Source organism: Heterocephalus glaber, unplaced genomic scaffold (genome assembly GCF_053883595.1).
Source record: "Heterocephalus glaber isolate CG9 unplaced genomic scaffold, H.glaber_assembly_v1.0 deba00001504, whole genome shotgun sequence".
In the NCBI taxonomy this organism is placed as follows: domain Eukaryota; kingdom Metazoa; phylum Chordata; class Mammalia; order Rodentia; family Bathyergidae; genus Heterocephalus; species Heterocephalus glaber.
In genome coordinates this window covers 9,604,084-9,627,214 of record NW_028258324.1, presented here as the reverse complement: position 1 = coordinate 9,627,214, position 23,131 = coordinate 9,604,084, and the positions used below count along the sequence as shown (strand labels likewise).

Genomic DNA, 23,131 nt, shown 5'->3' with positions numbered 1-23,131 from the left:
CACAAAAATCAATAGCTTTCCTCTACATGAAAGACAGACTCACTGAGACAGAAATAGGGCAAAGAATTCCTATCACAATAGCATCCAAACAACTGAAATACCTAGGAATCAACCTAACGAAAGAAATCAAAGACCTCTTCTCTGAAAACTATAGCACTCTGAAAAGAGAGATTGAAGATGATATCAGAAAATGGACAGACATGCCCTGCTCCTGGGTAGGAAGGATTAATATAGTGAAAATGGCCATACTTCCAAAACTGCTATATAGATTTAATGCAATTCCAATTGAGATCCCAGCAGCATACCTCACAGACCTTGAGAAAACAACCAAAAATTCATTTGGAACAAGAAGAGACCCAGAATAGCAAAAGCAATTCTAGGTAACAGACACATGGCAGGGGGTATCACAATCCCCAACCTGCAACTATACTACAAAGCTACTGTGATAAAAACAGCATGGTACTGGCAAAGAAACAGACCTGAGGACCAGTGGAACAGATTAGAAGATGCAGAAACAACGCCAGACACACTCAGCCATCTCATCTTCGATCAAGGAGCCAAACACCCTCACTGGAGGAAAGATAGCTTCTTTAATAAATGGTGCTGGAAAAATTGGATTTCAACTTGCCAGAGATTAAAACTAGATCTATATCTCTCGCCATGCACTAAACTTAAATCAAAATGGATTAAAGATCTAAATATTAAAATAGAAACACTGAACCAGTTGGAACAGAGGTTAGGTAGACTCTTGAAGACATCGGTGTAGGAAAAGATTTTATGAACAAAACCTCAGTTGCCCGTGAACTAGCACAAACAATCAACAAGTGAGATCTCTTCTTATTAAAAAGCTTCTGCACAGCAAGAGAAATCACCAGCAGTGTGAAGACACAACCCAAAACGTAGGAAAAAATCTTCACCTGCTTTTCCTCAGACAAAGGTCTACTATCTCGAATCTATAAAGAACTTAAAAAGATCAGACCTCCCAAATTTAAAGACCCAATCCAAAAATGGACATCTGAAATGAACAGACATTTCTCAGACAAAGAAGTAGAAAGAGCAAATAAATACATGAAAAGATGTTCAACATCACTGGTCATTCGAGAGATGCAAATGAAAACAACGTTGAGATTCTACCTCATTCCAGAAAAAATGGCTGCTATCATGAAATCAACCAATAACAAATGCTGGCGGGGCTGCGGGGAAAGAGGAACCCTTCTCCACTGCTGGTGGGAGTGTAGACTGGTGCAAGCACTGTGGAAATCAGTATGGAGATACCTCAAAGAACTAGGACTGGAAATCCCACTTGACTCTGCTATTCCACTGCTGGGGATCTTCCCCAAAGAATTAAAAGAATCGTACCACAGTGATATATGTGCACCCATGTTCATAGCAGCACAGTTTGTGATAGCTAAAACTTGGAAATAGCCCAAATGCCCATCAACTGGAGCCTGGATAAAGAAAATGTGGGGTTTTTTTTTTTTTTAAATAAAATGGAGTAATACTCAGCCATAAAAAATGAGTAATTAGAGACATTTATGGCTAAGTGGATGCACGTTGAGGCAATACTCTTAAGTGAAATAAATAGGACACACATGTATAAATACCGAATAGTTTCTCTGGGGTGAGAAACTGAAAGTGTAAATAAGGACTAAAATGTATAATAGGTAATGTGAAATAGGAAGAAAAGGGACAAAGGGGAAAGAAGTGGGAGGGATAGGGGAAAGGATAGAAGAGAATGGGATTAATATGAGAAAATGGAAAACTAGGAACAAAATCTTTGTAAATAGGGAGGACTGGAGGGGTTGAAGGGAGGGCTGGGCAAGGGTGAAAAATAAGAACCAAGAGAGACTATGTAAAGGTGCAAATTTCCAATTATAAATGTCATTATATTGTATACCTAAAATGTACCAATGATTAGAATGAATAATCGATAATGCAAAATAGGAAGAAAAGGTCCATAGGGGTAGGGGTAGTGGGAGGGGCAGGGGAAAGGAAAAAAGGGAAAGGAAAAATGATGAGAAGTGGAAAAAATGGAAATAAAGTCTTTGTAAATAGGGAAGGGTGGAGGGAGTGAAGGGAGGGCTAGGAATGGGGAAAAAATAAGAACCAAGATGCATTATGTAAAGGTACAATTCCCAGTGAGAAACGTAATTGTGTTGTATACCTAAAATGTACCAATAAACGAATTTAACAACAACAACAACAACAACAAAAATAATTGCAAGAGACATGCCTGCAAGCCACCGTGAGTATGAGGAGCTTACTAGTGGGTTAGATTGGGTTCTCCAGAAGCACAGTCTGAGACAAGGATCCTGGACCTTGTAAATAATTAAGGGATTTTTTTCTCAGAAAAAGAAGAGGACAGAACCATGGAAGGTGGGAAGCAAGGATTCAATCTCCACTGGAACCAGCTACAGCTTTGGAAAGTGAACTGTTTGCTTTGAAGCAGTGGGCTAGGCCTTTAAGCTCCCTGTCAATCACTCACAGCTTGAGGGCTGCAGAGAGGAGGAGTCTGACTTCTGGGGCCAGGAGTCCTCTGTTGGGCTGAGGACAATTCTGGGGAAGTGGGGTAGCTGTAAAGGGGCAGCTGTGGGTGTCAGCAGTCAATGTTCCAGCAGTGGCCAGTAGGGGATATTTTGGTAGGGCAGTACAGTGCCTACTATACTTGTTCTGACCCAGTACCTCGTGATCCTTCGGAGTCTGTAGACATTTCAGGCCCCCAAATCATACCCTGTGGGATGGGGATCCTCTGAAAAGTATAACTTATATGAATTTGACAGTTTGAAGTTAAAATTAATACAAGAAATACCAGGGCTGCTCTTGACCCACTCACCAGAGCCCGTAGGGATTCCATCTCAGCCTGGAGGCTTTGGACTTGGCATGAGGTGTTGTGTAACTCTATTCTGAGGGCTGCAGCCAGCTTCTCTTCCTGGGTCTGGGACACGCAGGCCACCTCCGAGTCCTGCTGTGGAAAGTCAGGTCTCAGGGTGAGCAGGGATGAGCCCAGGGCCTGAACACTTTCCTTCCTTCTCAGCCTTTCTAATCTATTGTTTCTAAGCAGAGACCATGTGTCCGTCAGATTTAAAAGCCTCCCTTTTCTATAGGCCCACTCACCAACTTGCATACAAAAAGTTAACTTATTTTGGACATGCAATGCCTGCAGACATAATAACATTCAAAACGTTTCCTAAGGACTATAGAGTAGGAAATGTCCTTTCCTTCCTGTGTGCTAATAAAACAGTTGTCCTGTTTCCAGTTTCTTATACTTCCATCCAGAAATATCTCAGGTACAGTCCTGTGTTGATTAGCGATGGGGGCACGTTCTGAGAAATGTGATGCTAGGCTATTTAGTTGCTGTGTGAACAGCACAGAGTGTGCTTGTAGAAGCGAAGATGGCTAAGGTGTTGCTAAGTGACATAATCTGATGGACTACACTCCATATTCAGTCCATCACTTAACAAAACATTATGTGGTACATAGCTGTATTGATAAATAAGTATTGCTGTTGGGAGCCATTCTACATAATTTTTGGGGAAAATCATTTCATAGTTGATTTTTTTTTTTTGTACCGAGGATCAAACTTGGGACCTTGCGCTTGCAAGGCAGGTGGTGGAACCACTGAGCTAAATCCCTGGTCTCATAATTGAATTATGATTAGGGGTGTCTGAGGCCTAGTCTTCTTGCCTGCAGGCTGGCTATGGCATGCAGAAACATAACTCATTTGCCTCCAGCCACAGCTGAGGCCTTAATGGTCCCAAGATACTGTGATGCTCAAGGGCACGATTACATCAGGTGAAGACATCCTGGTTCTTTGAGAACCAAGTAGTAATAAAGAAAAGGAGAAAGGATTCACCTGGGGAGGGACTGATTAGGCTTAACTCATTCTCCCTACTGTTGTAAGAATGGTTTTACTCATCTCACCGTTTTATCAACATAAGATCCTCACTGACCTAAGAGTCTTCTCAGCATAAGGTGTGCATCAATTTAGGATTACTACCACCCTCTGAGTCATCTGATACTCCCTCCAGTTATTGTATGAACCCAATAAACAGTGGCAAGCTGGGAGTGTCTTTGTCTTTGCCTGCTCTGATGCACTGACCTGGTGGCCCGCCATGTACTTTGAAATTATGCAAGTCTCTATTGTCTTTCTTTCCTTAGCCCTTGCCATCTCCCTTTCTAGGCAGATATATCACCCCTCCCTTGCTTTGTTATAGTAATTAATGTATCTTAGTAATTGTTCTATACCAATATATAGCAATTGATTACGCTCTTTTCAGTGGGTGCATTGCATTGCCTAGCTTGGAAGCACATAATATATTTAGAAGGCCCTGGTGATGGACACTTAGGTTGTTTCTAGACTTCTCTTATTACAAACATTGTGCAGAGAATGACCTTACATCCCTCATTTCTCACTCGAGTTGTGCTTCTGAGAGTTAATTCCTGTAGTGAACCTGCTAATTTCAAAGGTAAATATTTGTAATCTTGGTGAATATTTCCAGACTGTTCTTAAGAGAACTTGTAACCCCCGCAGCACTGAAAGGTAGTACCCATTGCCCCACATCATCCTCAAACAAGGATCACAGTTAGTCTGATGGTCCCCCTTTCCTTGAAAAAACCAGTGTAGCTGCACTTGTGAAAGTCTGTGCTTTGAACCTTATCTGAGCAGATGGACAGAGGAAGATGGACAGATTCTAATTCCTCTCCAAACATTTAGGGGAGCAGGTCCTCTTTGCTGGGAAAAGGTGAAAAATGAGAGATCACTCTTTCTTCAGTGCAGTCTGATGGAATATCTCCTAGCCAATGATGTAGAAGGAAAAAGATCTGTTTTCTCTCCTAGGTTACTTGTTTTCTGAAATTACCATTTTTGCCACATATGAATATCTATTTATAGAAGAATGGAAGGGCTGGGGATTTAGCTCAGCGGTTTCACCACCTGCCTTGAAAAGCGCAAAGTCCCTAGTTCTATCCCAGGTACCAAAAAAAAAACCAAAAAACCTAAAATAGTCCAATCTAACTGACCAGCTAAGAGCCCCCAAGTCAAGAGGGTCATATCTCAGTCATAGTATTGTCAATTCTTGTTCCTTGAAGGGTGCAAACAGCTTCACAGAATGACTATAGACTTGGGAGTGGCTGCAGGAGAGCAGAAGCCCGGCCCAGCTCTGCCTGGGCCAGCATTCACCTCCCAGAGGCTCACCTGCCCACAAAACAGTCATAGCCGGCAGTGATTGGAGACTGGTAATCACAGGATGACAGCCTTCCCAGTCTACCTTCCCGGCCACTGTGTGGCAAAGCCCATGATGTGGAAGCTTTCAGAAGCTTAAAATCATGAACGCATTGCCTATATAAGTTTTTTTTCCCCCATTAAGTTTGTTGGTACATTTTAGGTATAAAATACAGTTACATTCATCGTTGGGATCTTGTACCTTTACATGAGTATCTTGGTTCTTATTTTTTTCCCCTTCCCTTGCCCTCCCTTCACCGCCTCCAACCTTCCCTATTTGCAAAGACTTTGTTTCCATTTTTTTGCTTTTCTCATATTTTTTCTTTTCCCTTCTTTCCTTTCCCCTACCCCTCCCACTTCCCCTGCTCCTTTAGACCCTTTCTTCCTATTACACAATATCAATTATACATTTTTAAAATTACAGTATCAAGATTAGGAGACATTACCACAGATTTTACAGAATTTAAAAGGATATAGAAAGCATATTAAAAAAATCTTTTTTGAAATAAATTTGACAACTTCTAAGAAGTACCTTGGAAGACAAATTAATGAAACTAACTCTGGAGGAAATATAAAATTTGAATAGCACTCATTAAAGAAAGTATATTCCTAGCTTGAAAACCTACCTATATGACAACAACAGGGTTGTATACATTTTAACTGATGAATTATATCAAACATATAAAGCAGAAAAAAGAAGGAACACTTCTCTCCTCATTTTTGGAAATCAACATTGTGCTAATCCTAAATCTGGATAAAGATAATAGAAGAAAAAAGTATGAACATAGATAGAAATTTGTTTAACAAAACAAACTATTAGAAGTCAGATCTGGCAGGATGTAGAAAGTGGTTTTGTTATAGGGATGGCAGTGTTGGTTCAGCATTGGAAGATCCACCCCCAAAAGTCATCATTTTAACAGAGGAAAGGAAAAAGTCATATGATCCTGTCACTAGTTGGAGAAAAAGTATTGGACTAAATTCTACAGATGTTCATTGTAAAAGCTATCAGGAGACTAGAAGTAGAACAGAACCCTCTCAACAGATGAAAGACATGTACTCCATACTTCCAGCGAGAATGCCTTATATGAATGGAGAAGATACAATGCTTTCTCCTTAAGGTGGGGAACAAGGGCAGATATACTTACTCTTTATCTGTCCATTAAACTTTGAAACCTAGGCCCAACCAAAATAGTCTGGCAATAAAATGACACAACTAGGATAGGATTGGCAAGGTAGAAGCAAAATCTTTATATGTAGATGAAATGATCATCTACAGAGAAAATACTAAGAAATCTCTAGGAGCCCCTAGAACTTGTACTTGAATTTAGCAGGATTAGAAAACACAAGGTATGTATAAAAATTCAGGTCTATGTATACTTGCTATAAATGAAGAATTGGATATTGAAATTTACAAGTTACGTAGGAGTACAAAGAATCTAGAAACGTTAAAAAACAAACAAACCAGTGTTGGAAGACATTTAGTACCTAATTTTAAGACTTCTTCTAAAGCTACAGTAATCAAGGCAGTGTTGGTGTAAGGAAACACATACAGATCATTTGAACAAAACAGAGAATCTAGAAATAGAACCACACATATATGGTCCACTGAGTTTTGAAAAATTGTTTAACATTAGCATTTTATAGAATATAAACTCAACTGAAGAGCCAAGGAAGAGATAGTGTTTTCAGCAAATGGCACTAGAATGCCTGGTATCCCTCTATAAAAAATTAACCTCAACCCTTTATTTCCATACATGAAAATAACTTGAAGGGATCTATGAACCTAAATATGAAAGCCTAAAAGTGTAAAACTTTAAGAAGAAATTATAAGGGAAAATATTTATGAATTCAGGGTAGGCAAGAACTACCTAGGATACAAAAAACATGAGGTATAAAAGAAAAAAATTGATAAATGAGATTCCATCAAAATTTAGAACTTTAAATGACATCATTAAAATGAAAAGTAGTCCTTAAACAGACCATATTTACAATGCATATAACCTATGACCAGAATATATAAAGAACTCTTACAGCTCATTAATAGACAACCCAATTAAAAAGTAGACATAAGAAGATGATAAATAGCCAGTATAGCACAAGGAAAGGTGTGCAACTCCAGAATCAGAAAAATACTAATCAGTACAATAATAAGATTGAATGATACACTCATTAGGGAGATGAACTCAAAAGTTTTAAAAGCCTTGTCATGACTTTTTCTTTTTGTTGGATTCTTCCCCTTTGCATTTAATTTGTCACACCCAATGGATTCATTCTGCTGGGCTTCCTGGGGTTGTGATCCTCATTGTCTTTTCCTAGGGTATTGTCTAAAATTTTTTGGAGTGTTGGTTTGGTATTCCTGAAGTTCTCTTTTATCATGAAAGTATCTTATTTCTCCATCCATTTTGAAAGATAGTTTTACAGGGTACATCACTCTGGGTTGGAGGCTGTTTTCCTTTAGGGCTTGAAATACATCACTCCAAGCTCTTCTTGCCTTGAGGGTTTGCATTGAGAAATCTGCTGTGATTCTGATGGGCTTTCCTTTGTATGTGATTTGTTTCTTTTCTCTCACTGCTTGTAGAATTTTGTTCTTCTGTTGGATTTCTGGAATCCTAACTATTATATGCCTATGTGTAGATTTTTTTTTTATCAAGGCTAGCTGGAGTCCTATATGCCTCACTTACCTGTATGTCAAATTCTTTTCCCCTGCTTGGGAAATTTTCTGCCATCACTTCTATGAACAGATTTTTTTAATGTCATCTGCACTCTCTCCTCTTTCTTCATTGACTCCAATCAGTCTTATGTTATTCTTCTTTGCATCATCTAGCAGCTGCTGGATTGATTTCTCATGTTCCCTTACAATTTTAAAGCAATTTTTCTTTTCCTGGTCACTAATTGCAATCTTATCTTCTATATCTGAAGTTCCATCCTCCCATTGGTTTATTCTGCTGTGCAGACTTTCGATGAAGTTTTTAATCTCCTGGAAATCTGTTTGCATCTGTTTTATGGATTCCATTTGTTTCCTATGTTGGGATTCCATCCTGTTCCTCAGATCCTCTATTTTTTTATCTGTGTCCTCTCTAGATTTATTAATCATGTCTTGCACCATGAGTAAAATCTTTGCTGTTCTCTGAGTAATTATTTCTGATTTCATTTTTCCCAGATCCTACTTTGTTGGCAGTTCAGAGTCCAGGTGGTTGAGTATCAGATTGTTCCATCTCATTTCCCTTTGGGGTTGCTGTAGGTGATCTGGAAGTCTGTTTTTGAGGCTTGTTTATGTGTCTTCTCATTTCCATGGGGGGTGGGGGGGCTTCACCTTCTCTGCCCTAGGAGCATGGGATGGTGGCGGGGGAGCTTCCTTCTGGGTGCTGGGAGCAGCTCAGCTTCTCTGCCCTAGGAGCATGGGATGGTGGTGGGGGAGCTTCCTTCCAGGTTCTGGGACCAGCTTAGCTTCTCTGCCCTAGGAGTGTGGGATGGCAGCAGGAGAGCTTCCTTCTGGGTGCTGGGACTGGCTCAGCTTCTCTCCTATAAGTTTTTATATGTTAAAAATAGTGGCCAACAAATGAGTTTGTAAAAGCCATTAGGAGTTGGATACTACTAACACAATTAATGTGTATTAGGCATTTACTCTGATCCAAGCACCATGTTAAGAGCTTTAAGTCCATTTTCTCCTTTAATCTTTATAACATATGAAGCAAATGTCATCATTAACCTTGTTGTACATGAGAAGACTGTGGCACAGAGACTGAGGGATTTGCTGAAGATCATGAGGCTGAGGCTGGGATAAATGCCCAGAAGTAGACCCAGAGCTGCACTCTTAGCCAGGGCACAATGTGGTCACCTCCTCCCTGCCACCCATTTAAGACTCCTGAAGTTGGAGGTAACTTCCCCTAAATTTAGGTGGATCACTTCGTTCTCAGGCATTAATGTGCATCAGCATTATTTTACATGGGGATCTTGTGAAAGTGCAGGCTCTGACGTTGGGGATACTGAGAGGGGCCCAGGAATCTGCATTTCCCACTCCCAGATCATGCCTGGTTCTTGGAAGAAAAATTCTAGATTGCTACAGAAACTTACAAAATCACCTCGCTTGCCACAGATAGAGGATAACTGAAAAATTAATAAAATTATAACAAATCAACATTAAAAAATTCTAGCAACTGTTGCCTGCCAAGCTGCCAAGTCTCCCATTTTGTTTTCTCTTTGTTGAGAGGTGAGATTAATAAGAATAATAGAATTGTTAAAGACCCATCAACACCAAGTAGAGGCTTCCTTCTAGTTTAAAATTGGAAGAGAAAAAGAAATTCATTGGACCACTGTGAGTTCCCGTATCATTTAATATTTTATTCTTTCTTAAATCAGTTTGGCACACGCATTACTTGCCAGTCAGTATCTTTAACTCACCTAAAGTATTACACATCCTTTCCAATGGCTTTTGAGATTTATGCTTTCTGGTTATTATGATAACTCTATTTCTATTTCCATTTCAATCCACTGCCTCCAGATTTCTCCTCACAGACCAAATTACATGCCCTGAGGATAAGTAGGTAGGACTGTGTTTTGATGCTCAGTAGTTGTAGGGTGTGTGATGAGATTCAAATATATTGGTCCCCAGGGTTTAAAATCTGCTTGAATCTTGGCTTTACTGTGGAGGAGCTGAGCATCTCATATTTGCACTTTACCTATATTTCTGGGGCAGGAGGGTATGTTGACATTTAGAAATATGAGAAAGATTTTCAAATTTCAATATCAAGTCATAGCCACTTATTTGAGAGTGTAGCTGTTGGGAGTACAAATAGAAGAAGAAAAAGGGAAAGAGCCATCTCCAAATCTGACCTGCTTTGCTCATTATCATTGGCATTCCTGCAAAAAGCCTTGGCCATGACCCTGACCTTGTACTGTGAGAGGAGAGTGGGCTCCTAGGAGCAGGCAGACTGTGGAAAGAGTAACCATGCTCCCTGGTCTTTGAAATAGCAGGCATATCTTGAAAGATGATGTATCCCCCCTTCCTTTCTCCATCCCTCCTTCTCTCCTTCCCCCTCCCCCAAGTACTGGAGATTGAACCCAGGGAGCACTGGGCTACATCCCCAGCCCTTTATTTATTATTTATTTATTTTGGTACTGGGATCAAACTCAGGACCTTGCGCTTGCCAGGAAGGCGTGGCACTACTGAGCAGAATCCCTGGCTCAACCTTTATATTTCATCTTGAGACAAGGCCTCACTATGTAGCCGAGGCTGGCCTTGAACTCCTAATTCTCTTGCCTCAGCCTCCTGACTGCTGGGATTCTGGGCGTGTGACACCATGCCCAGCTCTAGTTCTGCTACTTTCTAAATGTGTGACCTTGAATAAGCTACCTAATCTGTCTATCCTTCAATTTCTGCCTCTGTACAGTGGGTAAAATCATAATACTTATCTAGATGAAATGAGAACATACCTGTGAAGTGCTTAGAACATATGTGGTAAGTGCTTACATGTGTGACTGGGACTGCTTTTCTGGCATGTCTCATTCTTCCTTGTAGAACAGTGGCCTTTATCTATTCCTGCCTCCTGCTTCCATTGACCAACCTCCACATTAGACTCTAGGCGCCTTGTGTGCAGGGACAGCTTCTTCTTTTACCCAACTCAACACGGCTTTTTATATCCAGAACATGCTCAACAACATTTGTGAAGGTTGAGCGTGTACCAGGCACATGCTCAGGACTCTAGAAGAAGAGGAAGATCTACTGGGAATGGAATTAGACCAAATCTCCCTTTCATTAGCAAAATCAACTACCATTATTATTATTACATTATTACTATTACTATTATTATTATAGTGGTTGTAAATCACTTTACAGTCACAGTGTCACGTGCTATTTAGTTGAGGAGACCTTTTTTTTTTTTTGGTACTGGGGATCGAACTCAGGTCCTTGTGCTTGCGCAGCAGGAGGGTGAAACCACTGAGCTAAATCCCTGGCCCTGAGGAGAGCTTTTGACAGGCAGCACACACACTCCCTGATCGTGCCTGGCCTGATGCAGGGTTTATTTGGAAGAAGCCTGGATGCCATTCAGCCTGTGACATGAGGCCTCCTGAGTGGGAATTACAAAGCGCATGTCTCTCTCACAATCTGAAACTTCAACACTGGCAGGATAGCTGGCCTGGCTGGGCAAGGCCAAGTTTCTCCCTGGGTTTATACAAGAACTGCCTGTCTGTTGAAGCTGCTCCCTTTCAGGCAGAAGACCAAATCCCAGCCTCTGTCAAAGGCAGAGGAAAACACAGATAAGCAAATGGCTTTGTGGACTCCTGCCCGCCTTGGTTGAAACTAAACACACTCTGTTGACAAAAGCAGCAGAAGCAGCTCAGCTATATGTTTAATTTTGGGGAGAAAAATAGATTTTTCTTCTTAAAGTGATTATTGGAGAGTCTAAATTATAATATTTTTGTTCCGGTTTATTGAAATCATCCTGTCCCAAAGAAAAAGGAACTCACCAGCTTCATCTCATTCTAGACTAGTAATTGTGGAACGTGAACCATCCCACTGGCATTCCTCAGGGATTTCAGTTGTTTTGTCTTTGAAAATCTATTTTAGAAGTAGAGTCCCTGTACTTTTTTGAATGTGTGGTATTAGGAATTGAACCCAGGGCTGTCACAATGAGCTACATCCTTAGCCCTTTAAATAAAAAATAATAATAATAATAATTTAGAGACAGAGTCTTGGTAAGTTACTAAGTTGCCCAGGCTGGGCTTGAACTAGGGATCCTCCTGCCTCCACCTCCTAGAGTGCTGGAATTACTGACACCACTACACTTGACTGTGTCCTTACACTTTTTGTGGGAAGGATAAAAGACATCTAAGAGGGCCGGGGATTTAGCTTAGTGGTTCTGCCACCTGCCTCAAAAGCACAAGGTCCTGAGTTTGATCCCCGGTACCAAAAAAAATATCTAAGATAAGCTTTGAGAGCCATAGAATCAGGGAGCCAGGGAAGACCATCCTTTGAAGCCAAGAACTTTGTATCCTCAGCATCAAAGCTGGCCCTCACCTCTGCTTTGTGTTTGACAAATGGATTTTGAATAAACAAGAGCGGAGCATCTTTGGTTGAAGGTGTAAGAAGGAGGCTGCAATGCTGGGTGATCCCCTGTGTAGGCACCCCCATAGATGCTGGTTGTTGACCAGTTGAGAGTTTGAAAACACAATACAGAGGAGGAGAGCCTGAGAGTGCCCTCTACAATGTCTGTGTGTTGTCTTCAGTAGAGTAAGGAACTGGGCAGAGAACAGGCAATACCCACCTCCACAAGAAAGTCTGTTCACATTCCGCTTTAAAAACAGCTCTGCCTCGCCCCACACCACCCCAGCTGCACGAATGGGGCTGCAGCACCGAGCAAACAGTGACTATAGCCATACACTGGCCTAGCTGCCTCCCGTAACAAATAACTCCATCTCAAAATAAATAAATATAAAAATTAAAAAATGTAAAAGGGCTGGGGATGTAGCTCAGTGGCACCACACCTACCTGGCAAGCACAAGGCCCCGAGTTTGATCCCCAGTACTGGGAAAACAAAAACAAAACAAAAAAAACCCCAAATAACTCCATCTCTCTGGCTAACGATGTGTTTTGAAAGCTCCCTAGAATTACCATAAATTAATCAAGACAGGAGACAATCTAGGAGCACATGTGAAACTTACATTGAGAGAGAGAGAGTGAGAGAGTGAGAGAGGACTCAATGCACAGAGCCACTACAAACCATTACAAAAACATTTAAAATCTAATAAAAATGGGCAAAAGATATGACCTGGTAGTATACACAGAAGCCAGTCTATGTGAGATCATCATAAAAATATGATAAGCTTATATTCTTATAATATGAGAAATGCAAAATAGAGCTATACTTTATTTTTAAACTAAAATATAAGTAAAGAGCACAGAGTATTGGGAGGATGTGGGGAAAAGGGAGTTTCAGATATTTCCAAAAGGACTGTAAATTGTTGCAACACTTATTAAGGATAATTTGGCAATTTTTTTCAAAGTTACTAAGCATATCCTTTACAGGCCAGTAATTCCATGTCTAGGAGTTTATCTAACAGACAGATTTCAATATTTGGAAGTGAGGGATATACAAATCCAGTGGTTACAATATTAATATTAGGTGATTGAGAGCCACCTAAATGCTCATCAACAATCCACAGGCTGAATAAATTCAGGGGCATCCATGAGCTAGAATGAGGGCTAGCAAGCTAAAGGATCAGCTAGTATTTCAGGCTTAGCAAGCTGTGTGGTCTCTGTCACCACTGGGCAACTCTGCTGATACAGTGCAAATGCAGGCATAGATAACGGGTAAAGGAATGGTCGCAGTTGTGTTCCAATAAAATTTTATTTGCAAAAACATGCAGTGGGCCATTGTTTTCTGCTCCTTGTGGTATAATATCATGCAGCTCTAAAGCATTATGTTCTTAACAGTATGAGAAAGCGCAAGAGAGAGAATATATACATATTTCCTTGTATATAGGCATAAAATATCACTAAAAGGATATATTAAAAAATAACATTAATTCACCCCAAAGCAAAGAACTAGGTGACTGGGACATGGGTTTGGTGTCACTTTTTACTTTTACATATTTTGAATTTTGAACAAAGTAAATGTATTATCTATTAAAAATAAAATAAAAGTAAATAAAAAAAGATCGAAGCAAACTTGTCTTTTTGGTAGAGCCCTCTCTGTGATGTGTGGAAATATGGAAATGCTAGGTGATTCCCTTATTTCCCGGAAGAGCCAGCCCACCTGCACACTGGGAGAGCTGGATTACAGACATAGCGAGGGCTTCTGTCCTTTCTATCTTCCTTGAAAGGAGCCCTCCCAGTTGGCTCACATTAGGCTGCCTTGCAGACTAGAGTTAGAGTAGCAGAAAAACCCATTTTAACCAAACTGCATAGATCCTAGAAAATATTCACTCTTTTTGGTAAAAGCAAGCCAGGAAAGGCATAGATAAAATAAATTATATGAAATATTTGCCTTTATAGGGCAAATTATTATATGTGAGTATGGATAACAGAAATGTGCTCTCCAATATTTCTAGTGTCTTCACAGGTAAATCTAGACCTATGCTATCTAATATGATGGCCACTAGTCGTACCTAGCTTCTAAAATAAAAATTAAATAAAATTAGATAAAGTCAAAAGTTCAGTTCCAGCCACATTTCAAGTGCTATATGACTGCATATGGCCAGTATCTGCATTCCTGATTACTGCACAGACTGTGGAAAATTTCCATCTTGCAGAAATTTTTAGTACACGGCTCTGCTATCAACAATCAGAAACATTGCCATTCATTTCAATCTACTGAACCCTCTTCATACTTAATAGTCTGTCCCTGAGACTGGTGAAGGCACAATGTAGCTCAGATACAGTTCCTGACCTCAGATGCCTCAAGCTGCCCTGCTGCATGTATGAACCTCCAGTGAGAGCCACAGCAAGGGAGAGAGCTGTTTGTCACAGAGTTCCTGCCCCTTCGGGACTATTCAGGGGGACTGTTCTCTCTTAACCATGTGGCCACTAGTTTGTGCTGTTAACTGAATAAGGCTTTTGTGGTGGCACAAGCATCCAACCACAGCAAGCAAGGGAGAAATGATAGAGGCTTTGAGAAACGGGACCTGAAGGGAGCTTTGGCAAAGAGCAATGAGAAGAGCATTGCAGAGAGGAGTTTAGGAAGGCAAAACAGAGCTTGCCCTGCTGAAAGCCAACCAGGAAGGATTAGGGCAAAGGAGCAAAGGCTTCTTCAAGCCAGGCTGGGAAATAGGACAAGGAGGAAAGATCTGTCGTGCCCTGGAGGAGATGGGCTGAGGTGGAGCAGATTCCTATCAGAGGGGTTTGATGGCAGGAGGTCGGGAGGGAGGCCATTTGAGTTCTCTGCTTTGGTACTGGGGCCTGGTGTGGTGGGCAGTCTTCTGAGACAGCCCCACAACCTATCCCCTTTGGTATCATCCTGAGGTTAGTTATGTTACATGACATGGGTGAAGGGATGGTGAAAATGTAATTCTGGTTCTAAGTTAGTTTTGACTTGATCAAAAGGGAAAGCATTGGGTAGACCTGAATTAATCAGATTAAAGGCTCTTCCATTGGCCTTGCAGGAGTAAACTGCCTGTGGTGGGGGTGTTTAGTCCAACAGCCATAAGGACTGATTTCTGCTGACAACTTGAGTGGGCTCAGAAGATGTGAAAGACTTGACTGTGTACTGTAAGGCCCCAAGCAGAAGACCCTGCCAGCCACGCCCAGACCACCAACCCAGGAAACCATGAGATCTAAAATGTGTGCAGTTTTAAGTCCTTAAATTCTCAGTAATTTGTTACAAGCAGTAGACAACTATCACAACTTACTACCTTGGAGGTCACTCCAGGGCCATCGATCGGCAAACACAAGTGGGACAGGTCAACCTTTTGAATTCCAAAAAGCTTCATTCTGAAACTTTGGAAGCCTTTCAATTATAGGGTAGCTTATTTCCAGAGGTTCACACATTACAAGAAAAAGGTCAGTTGGAAGGAAATATTAGGTTTTGGCTGGGGATTTAGCTCAGTGGTGTTGCCGCCTGCCTTGCAAGCAGGAGGTCCTGAGTTCGATCCCTGGTACCAAAAAAGAAAAAAAAAATTAGGTTCTTATCATGGACTTGTTCTGACATGAGAGAGAATCAGTACATAATAGTCATGAAGTGGCTTTTGGCTACCCAGAACATCATTCTTTTGTGGATCAAAATGGCTGCGTTCTGTGAAAGAAAAACTTAGCAGGAATAGTGGGGAAACTAGAAATCTTCTCTTTTTATTTCCTTGTTCTTGTCCTTCCCTCCCTCCCTTCCTTCCTTCTTTCCTTCCTTCCTTCCATCCTTTTCATCCCATTAAATATATCTGTAAAATGGGAGTCAAAATAGCTAAAAATAGCTGCTTTTTTTGGTGGTGCTAGGAATCAAACCCAGGGGGTGATGCACACTAGGCAGGCACTCCACATCCTCAGCCCAAGCTGATACTTTCGAGGTCATGGTGAGTACTGGCTGACTAGAAAGAATGTCAAAGGCTGGTGCCTTGAGGCAGGAAGGTCACAAGTTTTACCCCAGCCCAGGCAACTCAGTGATGTAGTGAGACCCTGTCTTAAATTAAAAAGCAGACTGGGGATGCAGTTCAGTATGAAACCCCTGAGTCCAATCTCCAGTAGAGGAGGAAGAGGAGAAGGAGGAGGAAAATCAGGAGGAGGAGATGAAGAAGAAGAAGAGGAGGAAGGAGAAGGAGGAGGAGGAGGAGGAAGAGGAGGAGAAAGAGAAGGAGAAGAAGCAGGAGGAGAAGGAGAAGAAGACAGGTCTACTGTCCTCACTAGGTTATCAGCTTTACTTTCGAATTTTAGGCCTTTTAATAATGATTGATGGGGTGGTTTCACTTGGAAGAAAGGCTCTAAGATAAGGAAATATGGCCAAAAGCAGGGCAGAGTGTAATTGTGTCAGGAATACTCTTTTATTGGTACTTCCACAGAATGGAAACACTGTGGCATCTGAGTCCTAGGAAACAGAGTAATGACAGCAGACCCCTCAGTGACTTTCCAAGGTAGCCTTTTTAAAGTCAGCTGGTGGCTCTCCTTGGGTCAGCCAAGCAGCGTGAAGCTCCTAGGCTGTGTTCTGGTTCCTGCGCATGGCACGGTGAGGTCCCGGGAGCGGCTTGGAGCCCCGCCTTCATCTGATGCTCCACTTAGCCACCTGGGCACCTGCAAGGCCCAATTCCACCCCCACCCCCACCCCCGCCTTCTGGTTCTTCTGCTACCTGGTCCCACACTACAGAGGCACAGGGGATTATACTTCACATAGCTAAATGTGATAGATTAATAATTACCACAAATTGTCATTTTCTAAGCTGTGCTTGATGCTATGGTATTGCTGATTGTAACATTTGGCATAACATGTTGTGATTGATCTAATCAGTTTTCCTTCCTGGTATAAGGAAAATAAAATAGCCTCAGAGTCATTAGAGCCTCAAAACCTAAACACAAGCCATATTTGGAAGACACCTCTGGAAAGCAATCATTCCACAAGTGTTTTAAACACAAGGAACAAAGATACTTGCATTAAGCAATTTTGAAATATCAACCTAGGAATTAAACCAAGGACAGTACCAAAAACAAAAATGAGAAGGCATTTAAGCAAGGCACAAATGCAGGCTTCCATGCCACAAAAAGGAAATTCTGGGGGAAATGAGGTGGAAAAGTCAGATACTCAACCACCTGGACACCCTGAACTGATAGCACAGTAAGTAACAAAGCAGATACATGAGGCTCTAAAAAAATTCAAAGCAGAAATATTCTCCCAGATAAATACAGAGATGGTGAGTAGAGTGAAAGACATGATTAGAGGCTCTAGAGCAGAAACAGATAAGAAAATAGATGAGATCAGAAACATGCTGGAAGCCATGAGTGCCCAGCATAAGAAAGAAATGGAATCCATGAAACAGATTCAAACAGATATTCAGGAAATTAAAAGCTCCACTGAAAGCATGCAGAGCAGCCTAAGAGAATCTGAAGACAGAATATCAGATATAGAAGACAGGATCACAGTTAAGGACCATGAAAACAGAGATTTCTTAAAGATAGTAAGGGACTATGAGAAATCAATACAACAGCTGCTAGATGATGCAAAGAAGAATAACATAAGACTGATAGGAGTCCACGAAAAAACAGGAGAAAGTACAATTGACATAAAAAAAAACTATTCACAGAAGTAATAGTAGAAAACTTCCCAGACAGAGGTGGAGAATTGGACACACAGATAAGTGAGGCATATAGAACTCCACCCAGTCATGATCAAAAAAAATCTACACCTAGGCGTATAATAGTCAAGATCCCAGAAACCCAACAGAAGAACAAAATTCTACAGGCAGTTAGAGAAAAGAAACAAATCATCTACAAAGGAAAGCCTATCAGAATCACGGCATATTTCTCAACACAAACCCTCAACTCAAGGAGAGCCTGGAGCGAAGTATTTCAAGCCCTGAAAGAAAATGACTTCCAACCTAGACTGTTGTAATCTGAAAAATTATCTCTCAAAATCGATGAGGAAATTAGATACTTTCATGACAAAGAACACCTGAGAAATTTCATGAACACCAAACCAGCACTCCAAACAATTTTATGCAATATCCTAGAAAAAGACAATGAAGGTCACAACTCCATGAGGGCCAACAGAGAGAAGACACCACCCAAGGTAAGGCACTAAAGGGAAAGGGGGAAAAATAAGAAAAGAGCCAACAACAATAAAACACCATGGCAAGAATGAGTCAATATCTCTCAATTATAACTATCAATGTTAATGGCCTCAATTCACCAAAGAAAAGAAAAACACTGACAGAATGGATTAAAAAGCAAAACCCAGCAATATGCTGTATACAAGAAACACACCTAACTCAAAAGGAAATTCATAGACTAAAGGTAAAAGGATGGAAAACAGTTCTCCACATAACAGGATCCTAGAAAAAAGCAGGGGTAGCAATCTTATTTGCAGACAAAATAGATTTCAAACCAAAACAAATTAAAAGAGACAAAGATGGTCACTACATCCTTCTGAAGGGAACAATCCAAGAGGAAGAGATGACAATCCTAAATATTTATGCCCCAAATATGAGTGCTCCCAACTATACAAAACAAATATTAATGGACATGAAAAACCAAATAAACAATAACATAATTGTAGTGGGGGACCTCAACACCCCTCTATCACAAATAGACAGGTCATCTAGGAAAAAAATTAACAATGAAATTTTAGAACTGAACCAAGCTATTGAATGATAGGTCTTCCACTACCTCAGCAGCCATTATGTATAGTAGCTGCCCTCTTCCTATGGTGCCTTGCCCCCTCCCCTGTGTGACATCATGCCAAGATGGTTGCTCCCACCAAAGAACAAACCCTTCTTCCCAGCATGCCCCTGGTCCCACCTAGAGAGTAACCTAATACTCGCTCACCTCCTACCACCTAGTAACGTCACCAGCTCCTCCACTCCCTGATCACTACCTCACTCAACCCCACCTCAGCCCGTATGAACCACACCCCTGCCTCTATAAAAAACTCTCCCTGCCCCGGCCATGTTGCTTTTGTCTCTCCTTTGTTCAGAGACAGCCCGGCAGATCTATTCCCCTAATAAAGGCTTGTTGTGGCCTGGTCTGGTCTTGGTCTTCGGCACTTTTACCTGACATTGAACAAATGGACTTAATAGATGTTTATAGAGTGTTCCATCCCATAAAATCAGAGTACACATTCTTTTCAGCTGCACATGGGTCATTCTCCAAAATAGATCACATCCTAGCTCATAAGGTAAATCTAAGTAAATGTAAAAGAATTCAAGTTATCCCCTGTATTTTATCAGACCATAGTGCAATAAAATTGGAGATCAATAACATAAGAAACCACAGAACACCCACAAACACATGGAAATTGAATAACACTCTGCTGAACAACCAATGGGTCACAGAGGAAATTAAAGAAGAAATTAGACAGTTTCTACAAGTAAATGATAATGCCAGTACAACATACAGGAATCTGTGGGACACAATGAAAGCAGTTCTATGTGGGAAATTCATAGCAGTGAATGCCTGTATTAGGACAACAGAGAGAACTCAGTTAAATAACCTAATGCAGAACCTCAACCTCCTAGAAAAAGAAGAGCATAACAAACCCAAAGCTCATACAAGAAAGGAAATTATGAAGATCCCAGGAGAAATCAATGCAATGGAGACTAAGAGAACGATACAAAAAATCAATGAATAGAAGAGCTGGTTTTCAGAAAGAATAAATAAAATTGATAAACCTTTAGCCAACCTTATCAAAAAAAGGAAAGAAAAGGTTCAAATCCATGAAATTAAGAACAAAAAAGGGGAAGTCACAACAGAACCAGCAGAAATCCAGAGGATCATCAGTACCTACTTTGAGAGCCTGTACTCTAATAAAATGGAAAACACAGAAAAAATGGACAGACTCCTAGATACATACAAATTGCCAAAGTTAAATGAAGACGATATAGAAATTCTAAACACCCCAATAACAATGAGTGAAATTGAAAATATAATAAAAAATTTACAAACAAAGAAACGCCCAGGTCCTGATGGGTTCACTGCCGAATTCTACAAGACATTTAAAGAAGAACTATAACCATTACTCTTTAAACTCATCAAGGAAATTGAAAGGGGAGCAAGTCTTCCAAATTCTTTCCTGGAAGCAAGTGTTACTTTGATTCCAAAATCAGGGAAAGACCCAACCCAAGAAGAGAACTACAGACCAATCTCCCTAATGAACATAGATGCAAAAATCCTCGATAAGATACTGGCAAACAGAATACAGAGGGTCATCAAGAAGATCATACACCCTGACCAAGTCGGATTTATCCCAGGGATGCAAGGATGGTTCAACATCCATAAATCAATAAATGTAATACACTATATTAACAGGGTCAAGGACAAAAACCATATGATCATCTCAATAGATGCAGAAAAGGCATTTGACAAAATCCAACACCCATTCATGATAAAAACACTACAGAAAATTGGAATAGAAGGTCTTTATCTCAACCTGATTAAGGCTATCTATGGAAAAACCGACAGCCAACATCATACTAAATGGTCAAAAACTGAAAACTTTCACGCTAAAATCAGGAACAAGACAAGGATGCCCACTATCACCACTCCTGTTCAATATTGTTCTGGAAACATTAGCCATAGCAATTAGACAAGAGAAAGAAATAAAAGGAATAAAGATAGGAAAGGAGGAAGTGAAACTGTCATTATTTGCTGATGATATGATACTTTACATAGAAGACCCAAAAAACTCAGTCAAAAGTCTTCTAGACCTAATTGACAGATTCAGTAGAGTAGCTGGATATAAGGTCAACACTCAAAAAACAATAGCCTTCTTATACGCAAATAGCAGAGCCATTGAGAGAGAAATTTGGGAAATAATTCCTTTTACAATAGAATCTAAAAAATGAAATATCTAGGAATCAACCTAACAAAGGAAGCAAAACACCTCTACACTGAAAACTACAGCACTCTGAAGAAGGAGATCGAAGAGGATATAAGAAAATGGAAAGATATCCCTTGTTCCTGGGTAGGAAGAATCAATATAGTGAAAATGGCCATACTTCCAAAACTACTATATAGATTTAATGCAATACCAATTGAAATTCCAACAATATACTTCACAGAACTAGAGAAAACAATCCAGAAATTCATTTGGAAGCAGAAGAAACCTAGAATACCAAAAGCAATTCTAGGCAACAGAGACATGGCTGGGGGTATCACAATCCCCACCCTGAAAGTATACTACAAAGCTACTGTGATAAAACAGCATGGTACTGGCAAAGAAACAGACCCGAGGATCAGTGGAATAGATTAGAAGAGGCAGAAACAACTCCATACATACTCAGCCACCTCATCTTTGACAAAGGAGCCAATCACCCTCATTGGAGAAAAGATAGCCTGTTCAATAAATGGTGTTAGAAAAACTGGATTTCAACCTGCCAAAGATTGAAACCAGACCCATACCTATCACTGTGCACTAAACTAAGATCAAAGTAGATTAAAGAGCTAAATATCAATACAGAAACAGTAAACTTGCTGGAAGATAAGTTAGGTAGAACTCTCAATGACATTGGCATAGGAAGAGACTTTATGAACACAACTTCAGTAGCACGGGAGCTAACACAAAGAATCAACAACTGGGACTTCATTTTATTAAAAAGCTTCTGCACTGCAAGAGAAACCACCAACAGAGCTAAGAGACAACCTACAATATGGGAAGAAATTTTTAGCAGCTGTACCTCAGACAAAGGTCTACTATCTAGAATATAGAAAGAATTGAAAAAAATTAGACCCCCCAAATTCAAAGACCCAATTCAAAAATGGGCATCCAAAATGAACAGACATTTGTCAGACAAAGAAGTAAAAACAGAAAATAAATATATGAAAAAAATGTTCAACATCACTGGTCATTCAAGAGATGCAGATGAAAACAACACTGAGATTCCACCTCACCCCAGAAAGAATGGCTGCTCTCAAGAAATCAACCATAACAAATGCTGGTGGGGTGTGGGGAGAAAGGAACCCTTCTCCTTTGTTGGTGGGAGCGCAGGCTGGTGCAACCACTGTGGAAATTCATATGGAGATACCTCAAAGAACTAGGACTACAGGTCCCATTTGACCCAGCTATCCCCCTACTGGGAATCTTCCCCAAAGAATTAAAAGAATCATACCACAGTGATATATGTGCACCTATGTTTATAGGGGCACAGTTTGTAATAGCTAAGGTTTGGAAACAGCCCAAGTGCCCATCAACTGGAAACTGGATAAAGAAGATGTGGGTTTTTAATAAAATGGAGTACTACTCAGCCATAAAGAATGAGAAACTAGAGTCATTTATAGCTAAATGGATGCATATTGAGGCCATACTCTTAAGTGAAATAAATAGGACACTCGTGTAAATACCAAATAGTTTCTCTAGTGTGAGAAATTGAAAGTGTAAATAAGGATGAAAATGATTAAAATGAATAATTCATAATTTGAAATAGGAAAAGGTCCAAAGGGGTAAAGTGGTAGGAGGGGAAGGGGAAAGGGAAGAAAGGAAAGGAAAAATCATGAGAAAAAAAAAAGGAAACACAGTCTATGTAAATAGGGAAGGATTGTGGGGGTGAAGAGCGCATAGGTAATGGGGGAAAAATATGAACTAAGATACATCATGTTCAGGTACAAGCACCCAATGATAAATGTAAATGTATTGTATACCTAAAATGTACCAATTAATATATAAATAAATAAATAAAGTCAGCTGGTGGGCTGGGGAGGTAGTTCAGCGGTACAGCACTTGCCTAGTTTGTGTGTGGCCCTGGCTTCCATCCCCAATGCAGCAAAACAAAACAAAACATTAAGGT

At 40.4% G+C, this 23,131-nt stretch overlaps 1 protein-coding gene across 1 annotated transcript in view; it reads right to left on the bottom strand.

Moving 5' to 3' along the window:
* Bfsp2 (beaded filament structural protein 2) overlaps positions 1-23,131 on the bottom strand; it is an 83,458-nt gene that overhangs the window by 9,892 nt on the left and 50,435 nt on the right. The window contains exon 5 of the mRNA XM_004834247.2: positions 2,834-2,965. Within this exon, the coding sequence (XP_004834304.2) occupies positions 2,834-2,965 (132 nt within the window). The remainder of the gene's footprint in view (positions 1-2,833; positions 2,966-23,131) is intronic.